Source organism: Callithrix jacchus, chromosome 1, assembly GCF_049354715.1.
Source record: "Callithrix jacchus isolate 240 chromosome 1, calJac240_pri, whole genome shotgun sequence".
NCBI classification, from domain to species: domain Eukaryota; kingdom Metazoa; phylum Chordata; class Mammalia; order Primates; family Cebidae; genus Callithrix; species Callithrix jacchus.
The window spans coordinates 196,625,679-196,647,659 of record NC_133502.1 but is presented as its reverse complement, the minus strand read 5'-3'; the positions used below and the strand labels follow the sequence as shown (position 1 = coordinate 196,647,659).

The window sequence follows — 21,981 nt, the reverse complement described above, 5'->3', positions numbered from 1 at the left end:
ATATTTAAGATTGACCCATTAGATTACATCAAAATCAAGATTTTTCTCTTCATAAAAACATACCACAGAGAAAATGTAATGGTCAACCCTAAAGTGAGAGAAAATAATGGCAATAGACATATCTAGCAAAAAGCTTATATCGAAGTATCCCACAAACCACTAAGAAAAGTACAAACAACCCAACAGAAAAATAAGCATATGCCTCGAACAGGTAAGAATAGATATCTAAATGGCTGATACGCTTTGAAAAGGTGAGCATCAGAAATGTGCAAAATAGATTAAAAAATATTCTTCTTCCCTCAGGATAGCTAAAATGTCAACGATTGATCATTATACCAAGCGCTCGCCGTGACAGGAAGCCAGTGAGACTTTCACATTCTGTTGAAGGTAGTGTCAATGTCTACAGGTACCTTGGAAATTTGTTTTGTAGTATCATGCTTAAAGCCAAAGACCATGTGTACTGTGATCCAGAGGTACACACTTCCAGTTATGCACCCTACAGAAATGCCTCTATTTGCTGCTTTCCAATAAAATAATGTGGAAAAAAAAGCACTCACAGTGGCTCTATTCATAACCCAAACCTAGACACAAGCCACATATCCATAAACAGCAATATGGGTAAATTGTCGTAGTCACATACAACAGCAAGAGCAATAAACCAGTTATTAGGTTGGTGCTAAAGTAACTGAGGTTTCTGCCTTTACTTTAATGCCATTACTTTAATTGCTTAAAACACACACAATAATATCAATACAACTCACATGCATAAATGGAGGGAAAAAAAAGGCAAGATATGAGGCCAGTACATGTGGATGGTGAGAATTTCTCTAAAGAGAAACATGGGAAGACAGAAGACAAAAGACCTGTTTGGAAGGCGACAGGTTATCATGCTGGCATTTGATTCATCACCCTTTCTGCTAAAGCCACCAGGTGCCTTTTGAGAACTGGCCTTACTGCAAGGCCAGTGGAGGGTGGGCAGGGTAAGGAGACTTTATCTTTCCCAGAATTACTCAGTGCTTGAGACACTGGTGCTAGGACAATAAGCTTATCCCTTTTGGTCTGGGACTTTGTGGTTTTAAAATGCAAAGTCATGTGTCCTGGGAAACTCAGACCTGCATAAACAAAAATCTCAGAACTGCATACATAAAAGTGGCTCTGAATTGGAAAAATGGGGGTTCAAATTCCAGTTCACTAAAAATTGAGGAACATTCTATGATGCAACTGGCCTAAACTCTCCAAAAATGCCAGCATCATAAAAAAGACAGACTGAAGAACTATGACACCATGAAAATAATGCAATGTGTAGTGCTCCCCTCCCTGTGCCCAGATATAGGTGAAGGGGAGGAAGGCAGCAAATCACACTGCCTCGTGTGTACCTATGCAACTATCTTGCATGTTCTTCACATGTACCCCAAAACCTAAAATGCAATAAAAAAAAAAAGAAAAAGAAAATAATGCAAGCAGTTTTATATTCCAAGTTGGATCTAAATTGGAAGATAAATTGCTATGAAAGACATTAGGGGGCAATTGGCAAAATTTAAATAGACAGAAGATAAAATCAGGGGTCAGATAATAATTATTTTAGGCTTGGTAGGTCAAGAAGCAAAAATCAAGAATAGATGTGGGTATTTATATAACCACCTTAAATGTAACCATTTAAAAACAAAAACATTCTTTTCTCACCAGCTATGATGAAATAAACAAACAAAAACAACCACAAAGAAATATGCGATTGGCTGGACTTGGGCCCTAGTTTGCCAGCTCCTGGATTAGAAAATAAAGTGTTTTTATTAATATTAAATTTTGTGATTTTGATTAGGATACAAGGGCACCATGTCTTTAACTTGCTTTCAGATAATTCAGAAAATATAATTTAGAGAGAGAACCAGATCACAAATGTGAAAAAATATTAAAAGTTGGTGAATCTGGGTGAAAAACTCACATGAGCCCTTTGAACTATCCTTGCAACTTCTCTGTAAGTTTCAAATACTTTCAAAATAATTTTTTTAAATCCAAGTTCCACCCATCTCTGTGACTTTGAGCGATTTTCTTCTATGTAGAGCCGCTTCCTATATAAAATGGGCATGGAGTAGGTGTGTTGGCTTATGCCTGTAATCCCAGCACCTTACCAGGCTGAGGTTGAAGGATCGCTTGAGCCCAGGAGTTTGAGATCAGCCTGGGCAACATGGTGAAACCTCATCTCTACCAAAAAGAAAAGAAAAAAAAAATTAACTGTTGATGGTGGCACATGCCAGTACTGCCAGCTACTTGGGAGGCTGAGGCAGGAGGACTGCTTGAGCCTGAAAAGTTGAGGCTGCAGTGAGTTATGATTGAGCCACTGTATTCTAGCCTCAGTGACAGAGCAAGAAAACCCTGTCTCAAAACAAAACAAAACAAAACAAGAAAGGGCATAATACTAGCTATCTCCTCTGGAGTCTGGCCACCACCGTCCAGTATCTCCTTACTCATTCATTGAGCACTTGCTGTATACTGCCACATTCCTACACACTGGTTCAAAACAGAAAAGGCTCCTGCAGTTGCAGAATTCACTGCACTCAAGTGCGTTGGGGGGATACAATCAGGTCATGATGTTGATGTATTTGGCACCATGACTGGGAGAGTGTAAGGAATCAATGTACCCCGTCAATATCATTGTTGTAGGATAGTTGTCACGACCTTGACAGGCCCTCCACGGCTAAATGGTAACAGGTCCTTTTGGGGAGATATGCCCGCCTTCCTGCCTATAATGAAAGCAGCCTCTTCCCACTTCATTCATCATAGCATTGAATGTATCAATATATGTGGGGTGAAGAGGCCCGTGATAACCATGTTTTTAACCAATTACAATTCTATCTTTATCTTCTCCAACGGGAGGTTATGTTGATATTGAATCAATTCACTCCAAAGTAATCTTTTTAAAAAAAGGCTCTTCAAATAAAACATCAAGGGAAGCCACCTGTTCCATAGTTCTCCAGGTGCCCACACACAAAAGACTCCCATCGGGGTCATCTTCCCAGTGCTTATTCATTATTTCCAATGTCTCATGGAAGCATGGGTGACACACGGTGACAAATGTCCCAATTAAGGGCACTGAGCATGAATCCGGGGTTATTCGTCTTCTGGGCACTAATGGAGAGCCTCAGGTTGTTAACAAACCACCACTGGGAGCTCATGGTGTATGAGTTGCATGAGGCCTTGTGGCCCCATCTGAGAAAACCCTGGAGCTGAGCCAGAATCCAGAAGTGGAAGGACATACAGGAGCACTCAGGGTGTCCAGGAAGGATGTGGCCGGGCACAGTGTCTCAGGTCTGTAGTCCTAGCACTTTGGGAGGCCGAGGTGGGTGGATCACTTGAGCCCAGGAGTTCGAGACCAGCCTGGGAAACATAAAGAAACCTTGCCTCTAACAAAAACACAGAAGAATTCGCCAGGTGTGGTGGTGCATGCCTATATTCTGCCTGAGGTTGAGGCTGCAGTAGGCTGCGATTGCACCACTGCGCTCCAGTCTGGGTGATGGAGCAAGACCTTGCCTCAAAACGAAAACGAAAACAAAAACAAAAGTCAAAAAAAGAAAGGACGGGACAGCCCCAAGACAGCAGAAGACCAACAGGAGGTACATTGGTGGTGTGGAGGTGGCGGGTGCTTGAGTCGGATTCCCTCAGTTCAAACCCGGGCTGAGATTTTTATTAATTACCTTGGTAACTTTGGCTAAGTTTTTTAGTATGTTTGCTCACTGCAGTCCCTGCCTTTAAGGAGTTTGAAAGAAAATGACAGAAACAAAGGGATAATTACAGAAGAGTGACAAGTCCTAACCAAGGGCTGGGCCCAACAGATTGTGAGGAAGGAGAGGCAGCACTCTCACCCTGTCCATGGAGGTCCCAGAGGGCTCCAAGGGAGGACACCCAAAGTCAAGTTCACAGAATGCTCTGATGCTTATCAGGCGAAGACGGATAGGGGAAGAAGCAAGAACCCAGCCAAGGGCGTCGCTTGAGCAAAGGTGAAGAGGTGAGGGCAGGTGGAGAGGCCACCAAGCCATTCTAAGCTTCGAGTGAGGGGTGACAGGAGGGTAGGTACCCCCCTGTAGGTCAAGGTAAGAAACCTAGACTTTAGGCTGAGGGCAATGGGAAACTGTTGATGGATCTTGACAAAACAAAGAATGAACTTTGCATTTAAATTTTAAAATACTCTCTCCAAAGATCAAATGGCACAAAGATTGCTCAGACAAGACCAGAGGCCAGCCAACTTGAGAGAAATCCAAGCACAAGAGATTCAGGTGGACTATAATACAGGCAGAGAGAAATGTGGGGGGTGCATTTTAGAGCCATGTAGAGGGTACTGTGACTTGGTGGCAGCTTTGTTCTCAGCGGGAAGGGATGAATACAGCCCCCAGCATGAATTAAGTAAATGACTAAAGCATTCAGTGCAAATCCTTCTCTATTTAACAGAAAGCAAATAATGTATTTCCTCTGTGGAAGAGACAAAGGTCAGAAGCATGAATCAAACAGGGGGAGGAAAAAAGCAACCACTGCCCTGGAGCAGACGTCATTCCCACTTTCTCCTTGGAGGCAGGTGTTAGCAGCTGCTGCTCACAGATGTTATTTGTGCACAGCGATTATCGCAATTATATATCTTGGTTGTTGGAATTGCTTCTGTCTCCAGATTAGTTTGTTTCCAATGGAAACATTCCATGGGAATTAATTAGAAATTGACTCTGAAAAAAAAAAACCAGGTGTCATTAGATCAACCCCACACCTTATCTGCCTACCTGTTCCAAAAGGTCTTATAGCATCATGTGCTCAGAAACTAAAATCTTCCAATAGCTGAGACCAGTGAGTGAAAGGAGAGAGTCAGGGCGGATGTTATAGTTTGAGATCTTTGTCTTAGAGTTTTCAATGTAATGACTCCTTTCAAAGCCATGGTCCAGTGTTCTTTACATCAGCTCAATCTCGCCCCTCTATTAGGCAAGAAAGACTCTACGCAGGGCAGGTGGCTTGCCCCAGATCTGCAGCAAGGTAAGTGGCACTGGCAGGCTTTGAATCCTAGATATGGCTTTCAGGAGTCTTCTGTGTTGTATCAGGAGGGTCTCAAGCCTCAGGTGTTAACTGAGATGTATCCAAGGCTCCCAATGGAGGGAAACTGGGTGAAAAGAACCAAATGATTATCCTAGGGATCTAGACGGTGGGGGGGGGGGGCAGTAGACGGAGGGGGTGCCTACCTATTTGGAGAGAGGATGCTGTGTTTAAGGGAAACGCTGATGCTGTGGGTAGAGCCTGATAGTCTACACATCAGGGCTCCTGTGATTTAGCTGAGGACTTGCTCCCCATGCCCCCCTTTTTTTGAGATTTGAGATGGGGTCTTGCTATGTTTGCCAGGCTGGTCTCAAACTCCTGGGCTCAAGCAATCCTCCTGTCTTGGTCTCCCAAAGTGCTGGGATCACAGGTGTGAGCCATTGCACCTGGAATCCTGCCAATTTTTATGAGTCCTTCTGACCACACCTTCCTCTGCTCAATAGCGTTCTGTGGCTCCCTATGGCTTTGGCATAAAATTGAAGCTCCTCAGCCAAGCTCACTAAATCATTCATAAGCTGTCTCCAGCCTCCATTTTTTTTTTTAACAGCATCTCACTCTGTCACTCAGGCTGGAGTGCAGTGGCACAATCTCAGCTCACTGCAACCTCTGCTGCCTTGGTTCAAGTGATTCTCCTGCCTCAGCCACCCGAGTAGCTAGGATTACAGGCCCTGCCACTGCACCTGGCTAAATTTTTAATTTGTATACTTTTAGTAGAAAAACGGTTTCACCATCTTGGCCAGGCTGGTCTTGAACTCCTGACCTCGTGATCCACTCTCCTTGGCCTGGGATTAAAGGTGTGAACCACCACGCCTGGCTCCAGTCTCCATTTACTGGCACTATCCTCTCTCTCCTCTATACCCCTGGATACCTTATACTCCAGCAATACCACACCAAACTGAATATGCTTTCTGTCTCCATGTGCCTCTGCCCTTTTATGCACTGGTGCCTCCTCCTGGACTGTCTACATACATGTACCTTATCTAACCAGCAATTCATTTCCAGCTTTAAAGAGACAGCCAAAGCTACCAGCTCCTCTCTCAAAGCAAAACTAAGGGCCTCCTCTTTAATCCAAATATCCCTTCAATAAGGAGTTTATCACTCTGCCTTGTTATAGGCTGCTTCTAAGACTAGGAACCCCTTAAGGGCAGAGACCTTGTCATTTCCTCTTTATTCCCATAGCTTGGCCCCAAATTCATCCCAGAGTGGAGATCATATCAGTATTTGCAGAGCGAACACTGTTCTCTCTAACAGGTGCATTTGAACACATTCCCTCCTGCATGTCCTTCATACAAACCTTTCGGCCGAGTGTGGTGGCTCGGCCTGTAATCCCAGCACTTTGGGAGGCCAAGGTGGGCCGATCACTTGAGGCCAGGGGTTAGAGGCCAACTCAGTGAAACCTCATCTCGACTATAAATACAAAAATTAGCTGGGTGTGGTGGCAGGTGCCTGGAATCCCAGCTACTCGGGAGGCTGAGGCGGGAGAATCACTTGAACCTGGGAGGCGTAGTTTGCAGTGAGCAGAGATAGGGCCACTGCATTCCAGCCTGGGTGACAGAGTGAGACTGTCTCAAAAAAACCAAAAAACCCTTTCTCTAGGTTTTCCATCAACACAGTCAGTGAGTGTAAAGGTCACAGAAGCTGTTCAAGTTTCTTTTTCTTTTTTTGAGATGGGGTCTTGCTCTGTTGCCCAGGCTGGAGTGCAGTGGCTCCATCTCAGCTCACTGCAACTTCCGCCTCCTGGGTTCAAGTGATTCTCCTGCCTCAGCCCCCTGAGTAGCTGGGATTATAGGCACCCACCGCCACAGCAGGCTAATTTTTGTATTTTTAGTAGAGATGAGGTTTCACCATGTTGACCGGGCTGGGCTCAAACTCCTGACCTCAGGTGATCCACCCGCCTCGGCCTCTCAAAATACTGGGATTACAGGTGTGAGCCACCGCGCCCTGCCACCTGTCCAAGTTTCTGAAGCCTTCACTGGCTTTCCCTCCTCAGCCCTTGGGCCATCGTGTGATGATGATGACACTTCACTTTAGAAAAAGGGCTCAGAGAGGTTGAGTCACTTGTCAAAGGTGACGAATTAGCACGTGCTGGATCCAGTTTTCTCTACTCGAAAATTATTTAATTTTAAAATAGGTGGAAATAAGATGTGTCACACTAACATAACCCCAGCAGCAATTTTCTCATCTGCAAAATAGACATGCTACCACTGAACTCCAAAGGGTGTTCTAAGGGACAAATAAGGCCTGTGGTTCCCCAGAATCCCCTAATCGCACCATTGCACTCCAGCCTGGCGACAAGAGCGAGACTTCGCCTCAAAAAATATATAAAAATAATGGAGATCATGAATTCAAACCACGACTTGATTTTTTTTTAAATGATAGGGAAGGGGTGGAATCCAGAAGCCTGTGATTTTAAAATGGTGCGTAACTTCCCTGATGGGCGGCCAAATTTGAGGATCCCCAAGACACCAAGGGGAAAAAGTCTTGTGCATAGTAAGCGCCTGATAATAAAAGTTCATAGGACCCACATTGGGCAAACCAAGTTGTAAGGGTGTAGGACATGTATTGCTGTGTGCCCTTAGGTAAATTACTCAACCTCTCAGAGACTGTCTCCTCATTAGTAAAATGGGTTAAAAATAGGAATACCTGCCTCTTAGGGTTATGGCGAGGATTTTCCAAAATAACACACTTACATGTTGCTAACCCAACCTCATCTACACGTCCCATCAATTCCAAATTGGGCCCAAGTTTGTCCCTTCTTGGATCCCAATCAACAGTCTCCCAACCCACGTGACCATTTCTTCTGGCCTAGAAGGATGCCTTAGCCTTCTAAGGATTTCCCCTCATGCCCTCCATAATCCAATCTCCATGCAGAAGAACGATCCTCTAAAATGTGAATCAGATTCTGTCACACTTCACTCACCATCTCTCAATGGCTTCTCACCACTCCTGGAATAAAATCCAAACATTCCAGGCCCTGCATGTTCTGGTCCCTGCCTGTTTCTCCTTCTCCAGGGTATTTTAACTGACCACCCAAGCTAAACAGGACGCCCCTGCAATTCTCTATTCTAGCACCCTATTTACTTCCTTTCTCATTCAAATTAAGGTGTGGGATGATTCTATTTATTCGTATCACTGTTTGTCTTCTTTTCCATCAGATGTAAGTTCTATGATGGTGGGTACCCCTGCTGTCTCACTATCCATGGTGCTTATATCTAGAACATTGCTTGACACACAGTAGGTGCTACATAAATACTGAATGAATGAAATTGTTCGGCACCACGCTCAGCACTTAAGCAGTAGCCAGCAGGAAAGTTAGCTCCCTCTCCCTTCCTCCTCCTGTCTGCTTTCCCTACCTCTGTCCCTGGAGCCTTCAGGCAAAGGACAAATACAGTACACTGGAGAGGAGATGTAGCACTGCCCAATGTCATCACTGCTTTATTTGATTAGCTCTGACTCCGGCATCCGGGACACGTGTGCTGGGAGCCAAAGCAACTGTACCCTGACCTCTGGTCCACGCGATCCCATCCTTATAACCATTTCCATGACAACAGCGATGAAAAGCCAAGGCTGTGGATTCCCTTTGATAGGAGCCGGATGCAGAGACTGGGAAGAAGGACTTTCAGAAGAATGAGGCTCTTTGATTTCGCTCAAAGTGCCTTCATTAAATACCACTTTTTCCCAAGAACATGCATTTTAACCCTGCAGAGGAAGAATTCTCATGAATACTTAAAAAAGAAAGAAAGAAAGAAAAAGGAACAAAATCTCTGTGGTTTCTTTTCGAATACATCTACCTGTTAGGGGAGGGGAGGCTTGTGCTGTGGCACTGAGGACATTTTGATGGAAGATGGGCAGGCGTGTGGCCTTCTGCCAAGGAAGTCAACTCAAAATGCCTGGCCCATCGGACAGCTCCTCTGCCTACTTGGAGGCAAGCCAGGTGGCTCAAGTTTCCCCACCCACCTGGTCAGCCAAGCAGGCAGGAAGATGCAATGTGAGTCAAAAGCATCTCCCAATTCTGCGCTTAGAATCACAAGCTTTGTATTCAAATCCCGACTCTACCACTTACTTGCTGTGCTGCTTTGGGCATACAACTTGCCACCTCTGAACAACATTTTCCCATCTCTAAAATGGGTGCAATGCCACCTCCCCTTCCCTACGGGCATCATGAGGATTAAGTGGGGTGATATGTTCAAGCACAGGGGATTCTGGCTTCCTGACATGGCCGTGAAGAGGATAGAAGGACCAACCATCCTGGCTTGCCCAGGACCCAGGACTTCCAGCACTAAAACTAAGAAAGTCCAAGACAAAGACAGGATGGTGGGTCACCCTGGAAGAGGATGATCTGATGAAGGAGATGGCTAAGAGTTATAGAATTTTCAGGATGGACGAGCCCTCCCAGTGTCTTCTGGTTTGACCACTTTACTTCTGCCGTATTCTTTCCAATGGCATGTAAACTTGGTCTATTCATGAGAAAACCACAAACCCAGATTAAAGGATATCCTACAGGATACCTGTCCAGTGCTCCTCAAAACTGCCAGGGTCACGAAAAGCAAGGGAAGCCTGAGAAACTGTCCCAGACCAGAGCAGACTGGGCAGGCATGACAACAAAATATGGCGTGGGGTCCTGGGTTGGGTCCTGGGAGAGGAAATGGGCATGAATGGAGAGACTGGTGAAATCCATCATGAGTCTGAATTTAGGTTTTTGTTTTGTTTGTTTTGGTTGAGTTCTTCTAGTTAAGTGAATAAGCTCTACCTGAAATGTTTTGTTCTACAGACAGAAACTGACAGCAGAGACTAGAAGCAGCAGAAGCTCTGGGATCTCTGTTTCCAACACTTGGCGCTATATAGTCTTCTCCCTTTTGCTGCCTTCCTGGGGACCTGCTTGTCATCATGGGCTTTGTCTCCAGAAGGAAGAGAGAATAGCACCGGGGTTGGAGTCGGGAAACATGGGTTTCAGGCCTGGCTCAGCCTCTGACTGGAGGAAGAGATGGTAATCCTCCAAGAAGGGAGATGGTGATGAAGGCATCTGGGCTCAGCAAGAATGACTTATCCAGGGGAAGTAACATCAATTGCATGGGCACAACACTCCCAGCAGCACTCTGAGCCTTCCCAGGTGTCTTCAGCTCCCCATGGGGACTGGGAGAAAATCCTGAGTCCCTGCTACATCATTCAGCTTTGGGACTTCTCTCCCCAAGGCTTGCACCACCCTGTGGGATCCATTCACATTTCTCAACACTGGCTGCCCTGGGCCACACTGGCTGCCGCTGGAATAGCCCACACTCTCATCACACCTCCTGAGGTGCTGCTCTGCTCTGGCCTCACCTCTCTACCACCCTCAGACCTGCCACTCCTCCCATCCTCCTTTGAGGCACGTAGGGATCGTAGAGCCTGAAGACCTGGGTTCAAATCCTGGTTCTGCAGCTTTCAAGCTGTTTGGCACTGGGTGGGTCATCTCGCCTCTCTGCCACCCGACCACCTCCACTTGTGAAATGAAGTTGATGATCCTCACCTCACTCAACTCTCCTGAGAACACCCTGCAGCACCATGTACAGAGATGCAGAGGACCCAGGACCTAGTGAGGGCTCCAGCTGGTAGCAGCCAGTGGTCAACATCATGTCTTGATCAATATCATTAGCATACTAATAGTCAAACTGCCAAAGTTTGTGTAACTGCTGCTGTTGTTAAGCATGGGTTTTGCATGACTGGCACTAATGACACTATTGCTATTTGGCTCACACCTAGTCTTGGCGGTCACCACACACACACACACACACACACACACACATACACACATCAGACACACTGCACTCAGCCATTCTGGCCAGTGCTGATCTGCCCAAGCCCTCCAGACAGACGAATTCTGCCTCATCTCTGAAGAAGGGAACAGGATTCCTTCTTAGACCCCTCCTCCTCACCTACACTCGATGTGATCTCTGCAGTCCCGAAATGTTCCCCACCTCCCTGCAGGTCTGTGAAAGTCGGAGGTTGGCACCATAGCTCCGTTCGTACCTGGAAGGGGGAGCCATTCTCTCCAGGTCGTTGCATCCTCCCCAGCCTGATTCTCGAGACACCCACCTGGCTGTGCACTTTCTCCAGCTCCTCCTTGCTGACTGACGTCTTGCCATCCTCCATGGTGCCCAGAAGGAGCTGCACGTCTGACAACAGTGCATGTGTCCTCTTGAGGTCTCTCCGAAGTCGCTTCTCCACGTCAAAGTCCCGATGGCCAATCTGAAAGCCAGAGGAAGACCCATGAGCTTAGGTGGCGAAGCAGTGACCAGGGTCTAAGTTTTCCAGAACCAGCCTCCCTGGTTCAAATCCTGCCTCTTACCAGTCACACTGTGTGACCTTGGATGAGACCATTCTCCTCCCTGAGCCTCAGTCTCCTCAACTGAGAAATGGGACTGGCACAACCCACGCTGGGCTTCTGTGAAAATTAAATACATGCCTAACATAATGCTTGACACAGAATAAATGTACAGGAAATATGACTTGCTGTCTTTAACACTGTCACAACCTGTATGGAGCCAAAGCCACACTGTCATCCCATCTTTTGCATGAAAGTCATCAGTATGACCCTACCTCATCTTGTAAGAGCCTTGTGTGCCAGGTGAATCCCTCTGCTGCTGGCCAGGATCTGCTGATAGAAGTTGGGAGAGCCCAGGGTGGGCAATGACTGGACAGAGCCTATAGACCTATAGACTTCTAGGGAGTGATTAATGTTATTGATCCGGCATTGTTTGTGAGTTTATGAAAATTCATTGAGCTGTACACGTGGGATACGGAGTTCTCTGCATGTGTGTTACACCTTGGTAAACCGTAGACGTGCCCCTTTGGACCATCTAAGTCATCGTTTCTGTTCTTTGATCCTGTTTGCCAGTTTAAGAACGGGCAAATGAGATCATTTTCTGCAGAAGAAGCTTACCCAGAGGTGAGCACATTCCTTCCTCCAGAACGTTGAATTTGCAGGGGCAGTTGTCAAGGGAGTCCCTTGATAAAAGAAGACACTTCCTGGACTGAACAATAGGAGTGTGACCTTAGACTCCTTGACAGCTTTTGGTGGCCAAAAAGTACAGCTGAGCCAAAGCAGAAGAATTACACCAGGGCCCTACCTGAAATTCCAACAGCTGGTGACCTCTCTGGAAACAGCACTGACTTAAAAGACAACTTGTTAACATCCCCGAAAGAAACTAATGACTCCTTTCTTGGACTCTTCAGGAGACCACAGGATACAACATGGGCCTGTTCATCAGCTGGGGAGCTTTAAAGAAAACAGGGTGCAGGTGCCTCAACACTGGGATTTGGTTTTCACACACCTGGAAATCTGTGTCTCCACATCAAATGCTATTTCCTGGGATGCTCAGAAAGTTCTGGAATGTTCTAGAAAAACACATGGGTTTGAGAATGAGAAAATCTAGGCTTTAAACTCTGGCTCACCATTTGCTGATGATGGAACAGTGGCTGAGTCACACCACATCTTTGAAACTGAGTTTTCTTATCCATGAAAAGAGAGGTTTTAAAAAAAAAAAACCCTGTCCTCCATGTTGAGATAAGGCAAGGATCAGATGTGATAATGGATTCCAAAGCACTTTGTACGCTGCTGAGTGCTTTGCAAATATAAAGGATTATGAGTATTGTCTGGTGACCTAGAATGTGTTCCTCTAGTTTTTGTATTTCTATTTATCCACTGCTGGTTTTGAATTCTTTGAAAAACGAGTTGGTTCTTAGAATATAGCCTTCATTTCTGAAATGTATTGTTAAGTTTAAAATGCTGTTCTATTATAAACACACACACACACACACACAATCTCACCTGCTGAACTGAGTTGAGGGCCAGGCATCGTGCCAGGCTCTTTGTCACATGTTACTACATTTAACTCCTGTGACAATCCCCTTAAAATAGACCTTATTATTATTGCCTTTATAAATGCAGTAATAGCTTACATTTATAGACATTTTCTAAGAGTCATATACTATTCTAAACACTTGATAGCTAGTAATACACTTAGTCATCATGCTGAATCAATGAGGTATATAGTATTATGATTCCCATTTTACAGATAATGAAACTGAAGTTTGCAAAGATGAAGTAATTTTCCTGAGATCACACAGCTAGTAAGTGACAGAGTTGGAACATGAATCCAGCTTTTCTGGCTGCAAAGTGGTAATTTTTGTAAAATATACCATTAGATAGGTGTGCTTCAGTTTTTAATTCTGAAATAAATATATTATGGGGGCACAGAGGAGCAGTATCCAGCTCAGGTTGGGATGAAATTGGGAAGTAGGAGGTAGCTACTCCTAGCTAGGGGAGGTGGAAGAAGGGCATTTTAGGTAGAAGGTGCTTCATGAGCAAAGGCAGAGAGGTGAGAAACAATCTGGGCTGTGCACTTCTCGGCGGTTGCCATGAGGGTATAAAACCCTGGAGTGGGGGCAGGTTACAAAATGAAAGAGGTTACCCAGGGCTCTTCCGTGTGTACTGTCACAGGGAAATGGAGGAACAACAGCGTCATACTGCTACAAAGTGGCTGTGCAGAGATCTGAATCCAGGCAGCTCAGCATTAGGATGTAAGTCTCTAACCATTGCACCACGGTGCCTAGTGGAGCTGCTCCCTGAGCTCAGATTTACTTACTCTAGAACCCAGATTCTTATCATGACTACACTTAGGCAGTGGGCTTTGCACATTTCTTTCTTTCTTTCTCTCTCTCTTTCTTTCGTTCTTTCTTTTTCTTTCATCTGACAGAGTCTTGCTCTGTCGCCCAGGCTAGAGTGCAGTGCACAATCTTGGCTCACTGCAACTTCCACCAGCCAGGTTCAAGCGTTTTTCCTGCCTCAAACTCCTGAGTAGCTGGGAGGACAGGCGCCCACCACCATGCCTGGCTAATTTTTGTATTTTTAGTAGAGACAGGGTTTCACCATCTTGGCCAGGCTGGTCTCAAACTCCTGACCTTGTGATCCACCCGCCTCGGCCTGCCAAAGTACTGGGATTACAGGTGTAAGCCACCATGCCCGGCGTACACATTTCTTATATTTGTGTCTGTTTTTGTTTTGCATATATCCTAAAGTGCCTTTAATTTTTCTGTGGGGCGAGTTAGCATCAGGGGCATTCCCTGATGTTGACACTGACCATGCAGTAGAGACGGCTCAGATTGTGCGACCTTCACTGCCTGAAAGCCCCTGAAAATGCTGGCACTAACTCCTTTCCAGAGGGAGCACTGCAAACAAAATCCTTAAGAAACTCTCAGACCAGTCATCCTCCCATTTATAATAAATTGCTACAAGCAAGGAGGGCAAAAAATACCACTCATTTGGTTAATGGGAAATAAATGTCGTTCGGTGAGTTTCCATTTTGTAGCACAAAGATTCTAACTTTGATAAGATGGTGAATACTTAACTAATAAATCTAAACGATGTTTAGAGTTGTTGTGAGAAACTATATTCCAACTTTAGTTGGTTCACCATTTATCAGAAAGGCAAATTATTTGGGAGGTTGTTAAATGTCCATTATCAAAGGAATTTCCAAGAACTGTTAAAATATGATCTAGGAGTGCTGCTAGGGATAATCAAACCACTTTAAAGATGGGGAAATGGAGGCTTGGAGAGAGAATGTGTGTTGTTGAGGGTTTCACAAATTAATGGCAGAACTGGTCTGCTTGAGAACACTTATGAAAAAAGGACAATCCACAAAAATATGGTTCTAGCTAAGCGAACCTTATCACTTTTCAGCAAAATCACGATAGGTTTTTAAAATGACATTCAAATACGTAGACCTCATTTAAAATGCACCTGGGGTACGAACTTGCTACGCAATCCCGGGCAAGTTGCTCTACTTTTCCAAGCCTCGCTTCTTTCATTTATATAAAGGAAATAATATCTATCCACATTACTGTGAAAATTAATGTCAGTAAAAATTATGGTTAAGGATATATCTTAAAATTTCTGAGTAACCACCGAGAGAACAGAAATAGTTTGTAGCTTCTGAACCAATAGTTCAAAAGGGGACACAGAAAGTGTCAGTCTATCCAAAAGTAGGAAAGCGATAGAGGGAGAGCAATGCAAAGGAACAAAAACTAACACAACACAAAGTAAGTTAATACAAAATGGTTTCAAATATATCCATCATTATAACAAGCTAATGAAATATGATAAGGAAAAAAACAAGAAGTAGAAAGTATAACCTTTTTTCTTTGAATTTGTTGAGATCTTTGTTGCCCCAATTCATGGTCAAGAGTCAAAACTATTCTTAGTTTCAAATGATAAGATTTTCAAGGCAGAAAATCCAAGAAAGTCTACAGATGAAGGATGAAAGATAATAAGTGTTCAGGAAGTTTGCTAAATACAAGATCAATGCTTGATAATCGATGGCGTTCCCATATGCCAAAAATAATTAGTTGAAATATAGATAGAATACAGAAAAATGTTCTATTCATAATAGCCATAGAAATTATTTCCTGAAAATAAATTTTAAGAAGTTCAAGACCTGTATAGATAAAAATAAAATATTATTGAAAGACACAGCCGGGCATGGTGGCTCACGCCTATAATCCCAGCACTTTGGGAGGTCGAGGCGGGTGGATCACGAGGTCAAGAGATCGAGACCATCCTGGTCATCATGGTGAAACCCCGTCTCCACTAAAAATACAAAAAGTAGCTGGGCATGGTGGCACACGCCTGTAGTCCCAGCTACTCAGGAGGCTGAGGCAGGAGAATTGCTTGAACCCAGGAGGAAGAGATTGCGGTGAGCCGAGATCGTGCCATTGCACTCCAGCCTGGGTAACAAGAGTGAAACTCCATCTCAAAAAATAAAAAGAAAAAAAAAAGAAAGCCACACATAAATGGAGAGAACTTATGCAATAATATAATCATTTAATATAAAAAAAAGTCCATTGTTCCCAACTAACTTGTAAATCAATGCATTTCCAATGAAAATTACATCAGGTTTTGCAATAGAATCTAAATAAGAAGATTAAAGGGTCAAGAAAACAGGCAATTTTAAAGACAGGCAAGGTAAGCTGTCCTACAAGTTATCAGAACCCAGCCTTGAAGACCATATGGTGGGGAGAGAGACAAAAAACCCAAAGAGCCACACTGAGGAGTGCATAAACACACCCAGGCATACATGGTAACTGTAGAAAAAAATGTATGAAAGGAAACAAAGTTCATCCATATTGAGGAAGACCGATTCTGACCTCGCACTATGAACCACAACAAAGTCTCGATGGATTGAAGACCTGAAATGTCAAAAGCAATACTTCAGAACTTTTAAGACACACGATGACATTGTTGTGAACTCAGTTCACAAGAACAGTATTTTAAAATACAAAAGCACAAACCATAAAACATGCTTGATTAACATGGCTATATTAAAAACACTTTTATTAAGCTAAGGATATAATAGAGTGAAATGATTATCCATAGTGTAGGAGATATTTGCAAAACTACATAACTGAAAATGGATTCGCATCTTGTATAAAGATCACGAACAAACAATAGAGAAAAAGGAGACAAAATTCTATGAACAGGCAATTCACATAAGAAAAAGCCACAATTGACACGTGAAAAATGTACAGCATCCCTAGTAATGATGGCCACACTGTACCATTTAGCACCCGATGTCTGGAAAAAATGTTTAAAAATGTCCGACAGTGCCCCATGTTGGTGGGGACGTGAAGAAGTAAAATCTCGGACACGGCTGGTGACAGTAGAAACTGCTGCCATCACTTTGGGGAACAATCTGAGTGATATTTAATAATTCCCAAATCGTACATTCCCAGGAGCCAGCAATTCCTCTTCTAGCTACATACCCTGGAGAGAGTCTTGCCCGTGTGCACAGTGAGACAGATAGGAGACTACGCATTGCAGTTTTGGGTTTTAGGGTGGAAGTAACTAACTACCCATCGATAGAGGAATGTGAGTTTTAAAAATGAATACTGCTTAGCAGTTAAATCAATTAATTAGAACTGCATGTGCCATTATGGACTAATCTCAAAAACGTAATATAGAAGGGAGAAAGCAAAATGCAGAATCATACATGCTGTATATGGCTAAAGCTGAAACATACATTCAGGGGAATTATATGCTTCAACCCCCAGGTGATGGTTTCATCTGGGGAGGGAGGAAAGAAAGAGGAAAGCAGAGCCAGGAGTGAGATTAAGAAGGGACATAAAGAGGCCACCAACCACTTTTTAAATGTTTTGTTTCCTTAAAAACATCTGAATAAGAAACGGCAAAATGTTAATTTCTGTGAACCCTGAGTGCTGGGTGTATAAAATGCCAATTATATTATTTGTTCTGCTTTTCCATGGGTTTGGCAAACGTCATAACAAAAACACTTAAAATCATCAAATGTACTAATTTATTAAAAGGCTCCAGCTCGATGACTAACACAAAAGCTGGCTTTTTATTCATCTCAACTTATATTCTCTCTACATGTAAAATTTATTTTTCTAATATGCATAAAAACCTTCCTTAATAGATTATCTATTCTGTTTTCTCAAATTGTGCTGAATAGAAAGCAATCTTCTCCCAGTGATTCCCCACTATCATTCTAGAATCTGGTACTGGGCTGTGCTGTCTTGCACTGATGCTGAAGGAAAGCCACCTCCATGTTCTGAATTCAATGGTGCCAATTGCTCGGCTGGAAAATTAGAAAACCCAGAGAAAAAGGAAGATTATATTGATTCCCTCAGCTTCCAACTCTTATCTTGCTGCTGTGGTGTCCCTGCTGTGGAATTCACTCATTCAATCAATTTGTTTTAAAATACATAATAAGCACCTATTTTGTTCAAGGCATGGCTGCCCAAGGGGATCACCTGAAGTGGACCCACATCATTTTGTGAATAAAGTTAATGAATTTGGGGAAGGATATTGATAGCAAGACCATTACTGATTAATAGACGTCAGGCCCACATTAAGCAAACACATGAAAATACACTCCTTTGATACTTTAAAAGAAATCATAGAAGCCATAGGCATTTCTCTCCAGTGTTGAGATTTCATGTAGAAGCCACACAGGAAGGGATTAGAATATCTGGAAGATGCAAGATCCATTCCTTGCAACTCTGAAATCAGAAGCTGGCTCTGAGCTCTGCTGGCTACATTTGTACAGCAACAGTTCTCAGTAGTGAAGGAGGTTGATTTTTTTTTCCCAAAGGATACTGGACAATGTCTGTAGCCATTTCTGGCCGTCACAACTGAGGTGTGTGCTACTGGGATGCAGTGGGGAGAGGTCATGGATGCTGTGTGGTACCCCACAATGCACAGGACAGCCCTCTACCATAAGGAATGATCCAGCTCCAAATGTTCATAGCGGTGTGAGGACCCAGGTGCACACTGACGGGCACTTGAGAACCCCAGTGTACAGCGATAGCCACATGCCATAAGGCTCCAATCAGAAGCTCAGAGCGGTTAACTAGCTCACTAAAAGCCATGTAGACAGAAGTGGGCCCTCTGGGGCTTAAAGCTACATTTACCCAACTCCAAGGCTGACAGCTTCTAGCAAAAGTCATGTTCTCAGAAGGGTAGTCATGAATGTAGTGGCCATTCACATACATCCCCCTAGAGGAAGAACTGTCTACACTCTGACCCTCAACAGCTGCTGAAGGCAAAGACAACCTCATCCATAGCTGCTGGCTGGGTCCACTCTGTTTATTCTCCATGGGTTCTTACAAAACCCTGCTGTTTGCAGGCACCTGATGCTCTCCTGTGAAGAGCTGGTAAATATGGTGGGAACAGAGCTGATGGAGGAGAGGGTATACCTCAAGCTATTTTCCCACCAGTCCATTTCTCGAGTAGGTCCCTGAGACAGGGAGCATGTCCCTCTGAATGTCTGCTGTTGGTTTCTTGCTTACCTGGTCACAGAGGGTTCCAATCAAGCCTTCCAAATCTTGCTTCTCATGGAGAACCATCTGCTTCTCTTCATATTCTTGCTCCAGCTGCATTTCTAGCTGACGGAGCTGTGGATGCATACACAGGGTAAATGACATCCATCTGGACAAATCCCCCAAGGCAAGAACCCTCAGGAGGAAGAGGGATGTGAAGCTTGTGGCTTTGTTGCATGAGGCTGCCCTAGTGATTGGGAGGTGGTGCCTCTGTGGGAGAACCTGAGAGCCTCAAAGCTTGGGAGCTGGGCAACAGTAGGGAGGGCTGATCAATGATGCGAAACCCCACACCACTGACTATGTAACCGCCCCCCCAGCTCCCCAATAGAATAGAGGTGTCCTTTCTGTAGCCTTGGCCACTGCTTGAATATTTGCAAGTCTTTGAACTCTGTGTGTTCTTTTTTTTTTTTTTTAAGAAAGAGTTTCACACTATCACCTGGGCTGGAGTGCAATGGTGCAATCTCAGCTCACTAAAACCTCCAACTCCCAAGTTCAAGTGATTCTCCTGCCTCAGCCTCTGGAGTAACTGGGATTACAGGTGCCTGACCCCTGATCTGGCTAATTTTTTGTATTTTTAGTAGAGACGGGATTTTACTATGTTGGCCAGTCTGCTCTTGAACTCCTGAGCTCATGATCTGCCCCTCTCGGCCTCCCAAAGTGCTGGGACCACGCCTGGCACACTCTGATTTTTGAAGGCTCTTCACAATATTATAACCAACATATCAAGATGCATCCCCCTCCTTTATTAAATACACCATGATGCAGTAAAAAAAAGTTGCATTTCAGATTATTTGGTGTTATGAACTATATGTGTCCCTCCAGAATTCATATTGTGAAGCCCTAACCCTCAATGCCATGGTATCTGGAGGTGGGGCCTGAGGGAGGTGATTATGTTTAGATGAGGCCATGAAGGTGCAGCTTTCATGGTGGGATGAGCGCCTTCATAAGAAGAGACACCACAGATCTGTCTTCTTCTCTCTCTTTCTCTGCCATGTGAGTGTACAAATAGGAGGTGGTGGTCTGCAAGACAGGAAGAGAGCCCTCACCAAACACTGAATCTGCCAGCACCTTGATCTCAGACATCCCAGCCTCCAGAACCGTGATAAATAAATGTTTGCCATTTAAGCCACATACACAATGGCATTCTGCTACAGCAGCCTGAACTAAGACATCTGACTCTGAGCAACTCGTTTAACTTGCAACTGGCTCTGATATCTCAGCAATTACCCAGCAAACACAGGCATTTCTCCCTAGAGCAAACATCCCTCTCTGGCTGTGCTTTGCAGACCACCTCCTACCAGCCTCTCTAATATACTCATCCCCTCCATCCTCCATTTCCACCTCATGCCATCAGAGATCCTATTTCACTGGTGGGCAAACTAAGTCCCAGGGAGGATCCGAAGTGCATACTCTGAAATTAGTTGCTGTTTAGAGGAGTTAGTGTTCTGTCTCCTGACCCCAGCTCTTTCTGCCACCCCAGATGGCCCCAGCGTTCCCACCCAGGTCACTAACTATTGATTTCCTGCCAACATGAGAGAAAGACTGCACAGAGCAGTCACCAGAATGAGAAGTCAATATCAGTGTTTGTCATGAGGAGAAAAACACCTTTCTCTGACTTCACTGACTTCACTGTCAGAGAAAAGCCTCAGGAGAGTCTAGGTCACATCTCCAACTCATTGGAGGCCTGGCTCAGGGCACACACCATACTTTGAGACATTCTTAGAATAAACCAGAAGTGTGTGCGACCTTCACCTGAAGAAACATGGGCAAGAACAGGGAGCTTCCATCTCCTAACTCACGGAGGGGGAAAAAAAGTACAGATTGATGGTCACTTCTATAGAAAGCAAGCTCGTTTCAAACATTTCTTTTAGGACTGAGAGAAATACAAGGCACTCTTTATATCTGTTTCTAGAATAAAGACTGGAAAAGCTAAACTCATCTTGAAAAATATACAAAATAATAAAAACTACATACCAAGCAAGGCAAAGATGAGTACATTCTGTACACAGGTATGATTCAGGGGATGAGAAGGGAGGGAAGGTCATTATAGAGGACATGTGAGAACTTGTTCAACAAGGTTTAACCTGAAGCTTTCCAGCAATTCTACTCTGAAGATCCTACATTCACATCCATCAGTACGTCTCTAACAATGTTTATCTCAGCCGGGCACAATGGCTCACACCTGTAATCCCAGTACTCGGGGGGCAGAGGCAGGCAGATAACCTGAGGTCAGGAGTTTGAGACCAGCCTGGCCAACATGGTGAAACTCCCTCCATCTCTACTAAAAATACAAAAATTAGCTGGGCATGGTGGCAGGCACCTGCGGTCCCAGCTACTCAGGAGGCTAAGACAGGAGCCTTGCTTGAGCCCGGGGAAGCGGAGGTTGCAGTGAACAGAGATTGTGCCACTGCACTCCAGCTCTAGGTGATAGAGCAACACTCCGTCTCAAAAAAAAAAAGAAATCTCTGAGCCATTATGCTGGAGCTTCCAGAAGCTTCTGGAAGTTCCAAGATCATATTTAAGATGGGCACTTCCGTTCCTACACCCTTGAAGGCACCTCAAAGCTAAGGTGTCAGGTGGTTGCAGAGACCTTGTCCCCAGATCCCAGACCCTGCCCTTCTCCTCACTCTATGGAAGACAGCATCCATACCAGACCTGCCAGGACCCAAGGGCATAGCTATGTTCATTGCTCACATACCCGCTTCTGGCAGGACTGACGGACATCCTCCAGTTCCTCCTCCTGGTCCTCACGGTCCTTCTGGTGCATCTGCTTCATCCGCTCAATCTCCAGCTCAAACCGCTGGCGGAGCTGGGGGGATGGCAAGGACAGCACGTGAGGAGAGCCCATTCTAACCCTCCAAGCCCTCCATGTCATCCTTGGCATTGCAATTGCATTTTTCATTTGTGGAATGTATAAATGAGAGTCAGGTTATTTCCCTAGGCATCCTGGAAGATCATAAATGGAGGGGGGAATAGATTAAATATTGCCTCTACCCATTCTTGTGCTTGTAACAGACATCACTCATTAATCACACTCTCCCA

The 21,981-nt window shown here is 44.5% G+C and overlaps 1 protein-coding gene across 6 annotated transcripts in view; it reads right to left on the bottom strand.

Annotated features, from left to right (window-relative positions):
* Positions 1-21,981, bottom strand: part of MYO18B (myosin XVIIIB) — a 397,224-nt gene that overhangs the window by 197,676 nt on the left and 177,567 nt on the right. For all 6 annotated transcript variants that reach the window (XM_078336710.1, XM_054239730.2, XM_054239724.2 and 3 more), the window contains 3 exons: positions 21,638-21,748; positions 18,910-19,014; positions 11,140-11,292 (listed from right to left, as the gene is read on the bottom strand). In XM_078336710.1, coding sequence (XP_078192836.1) covers positions 11,140-11,292; positions 18,910-19,014; positions 21,638-21,748 — 369 coding nt within the window. The remainder of the gene's footprint in view (positions 1-11,139; positions 11,293-18,909; positions 19,015-21,637; positions 21,749-21,981) is intronic.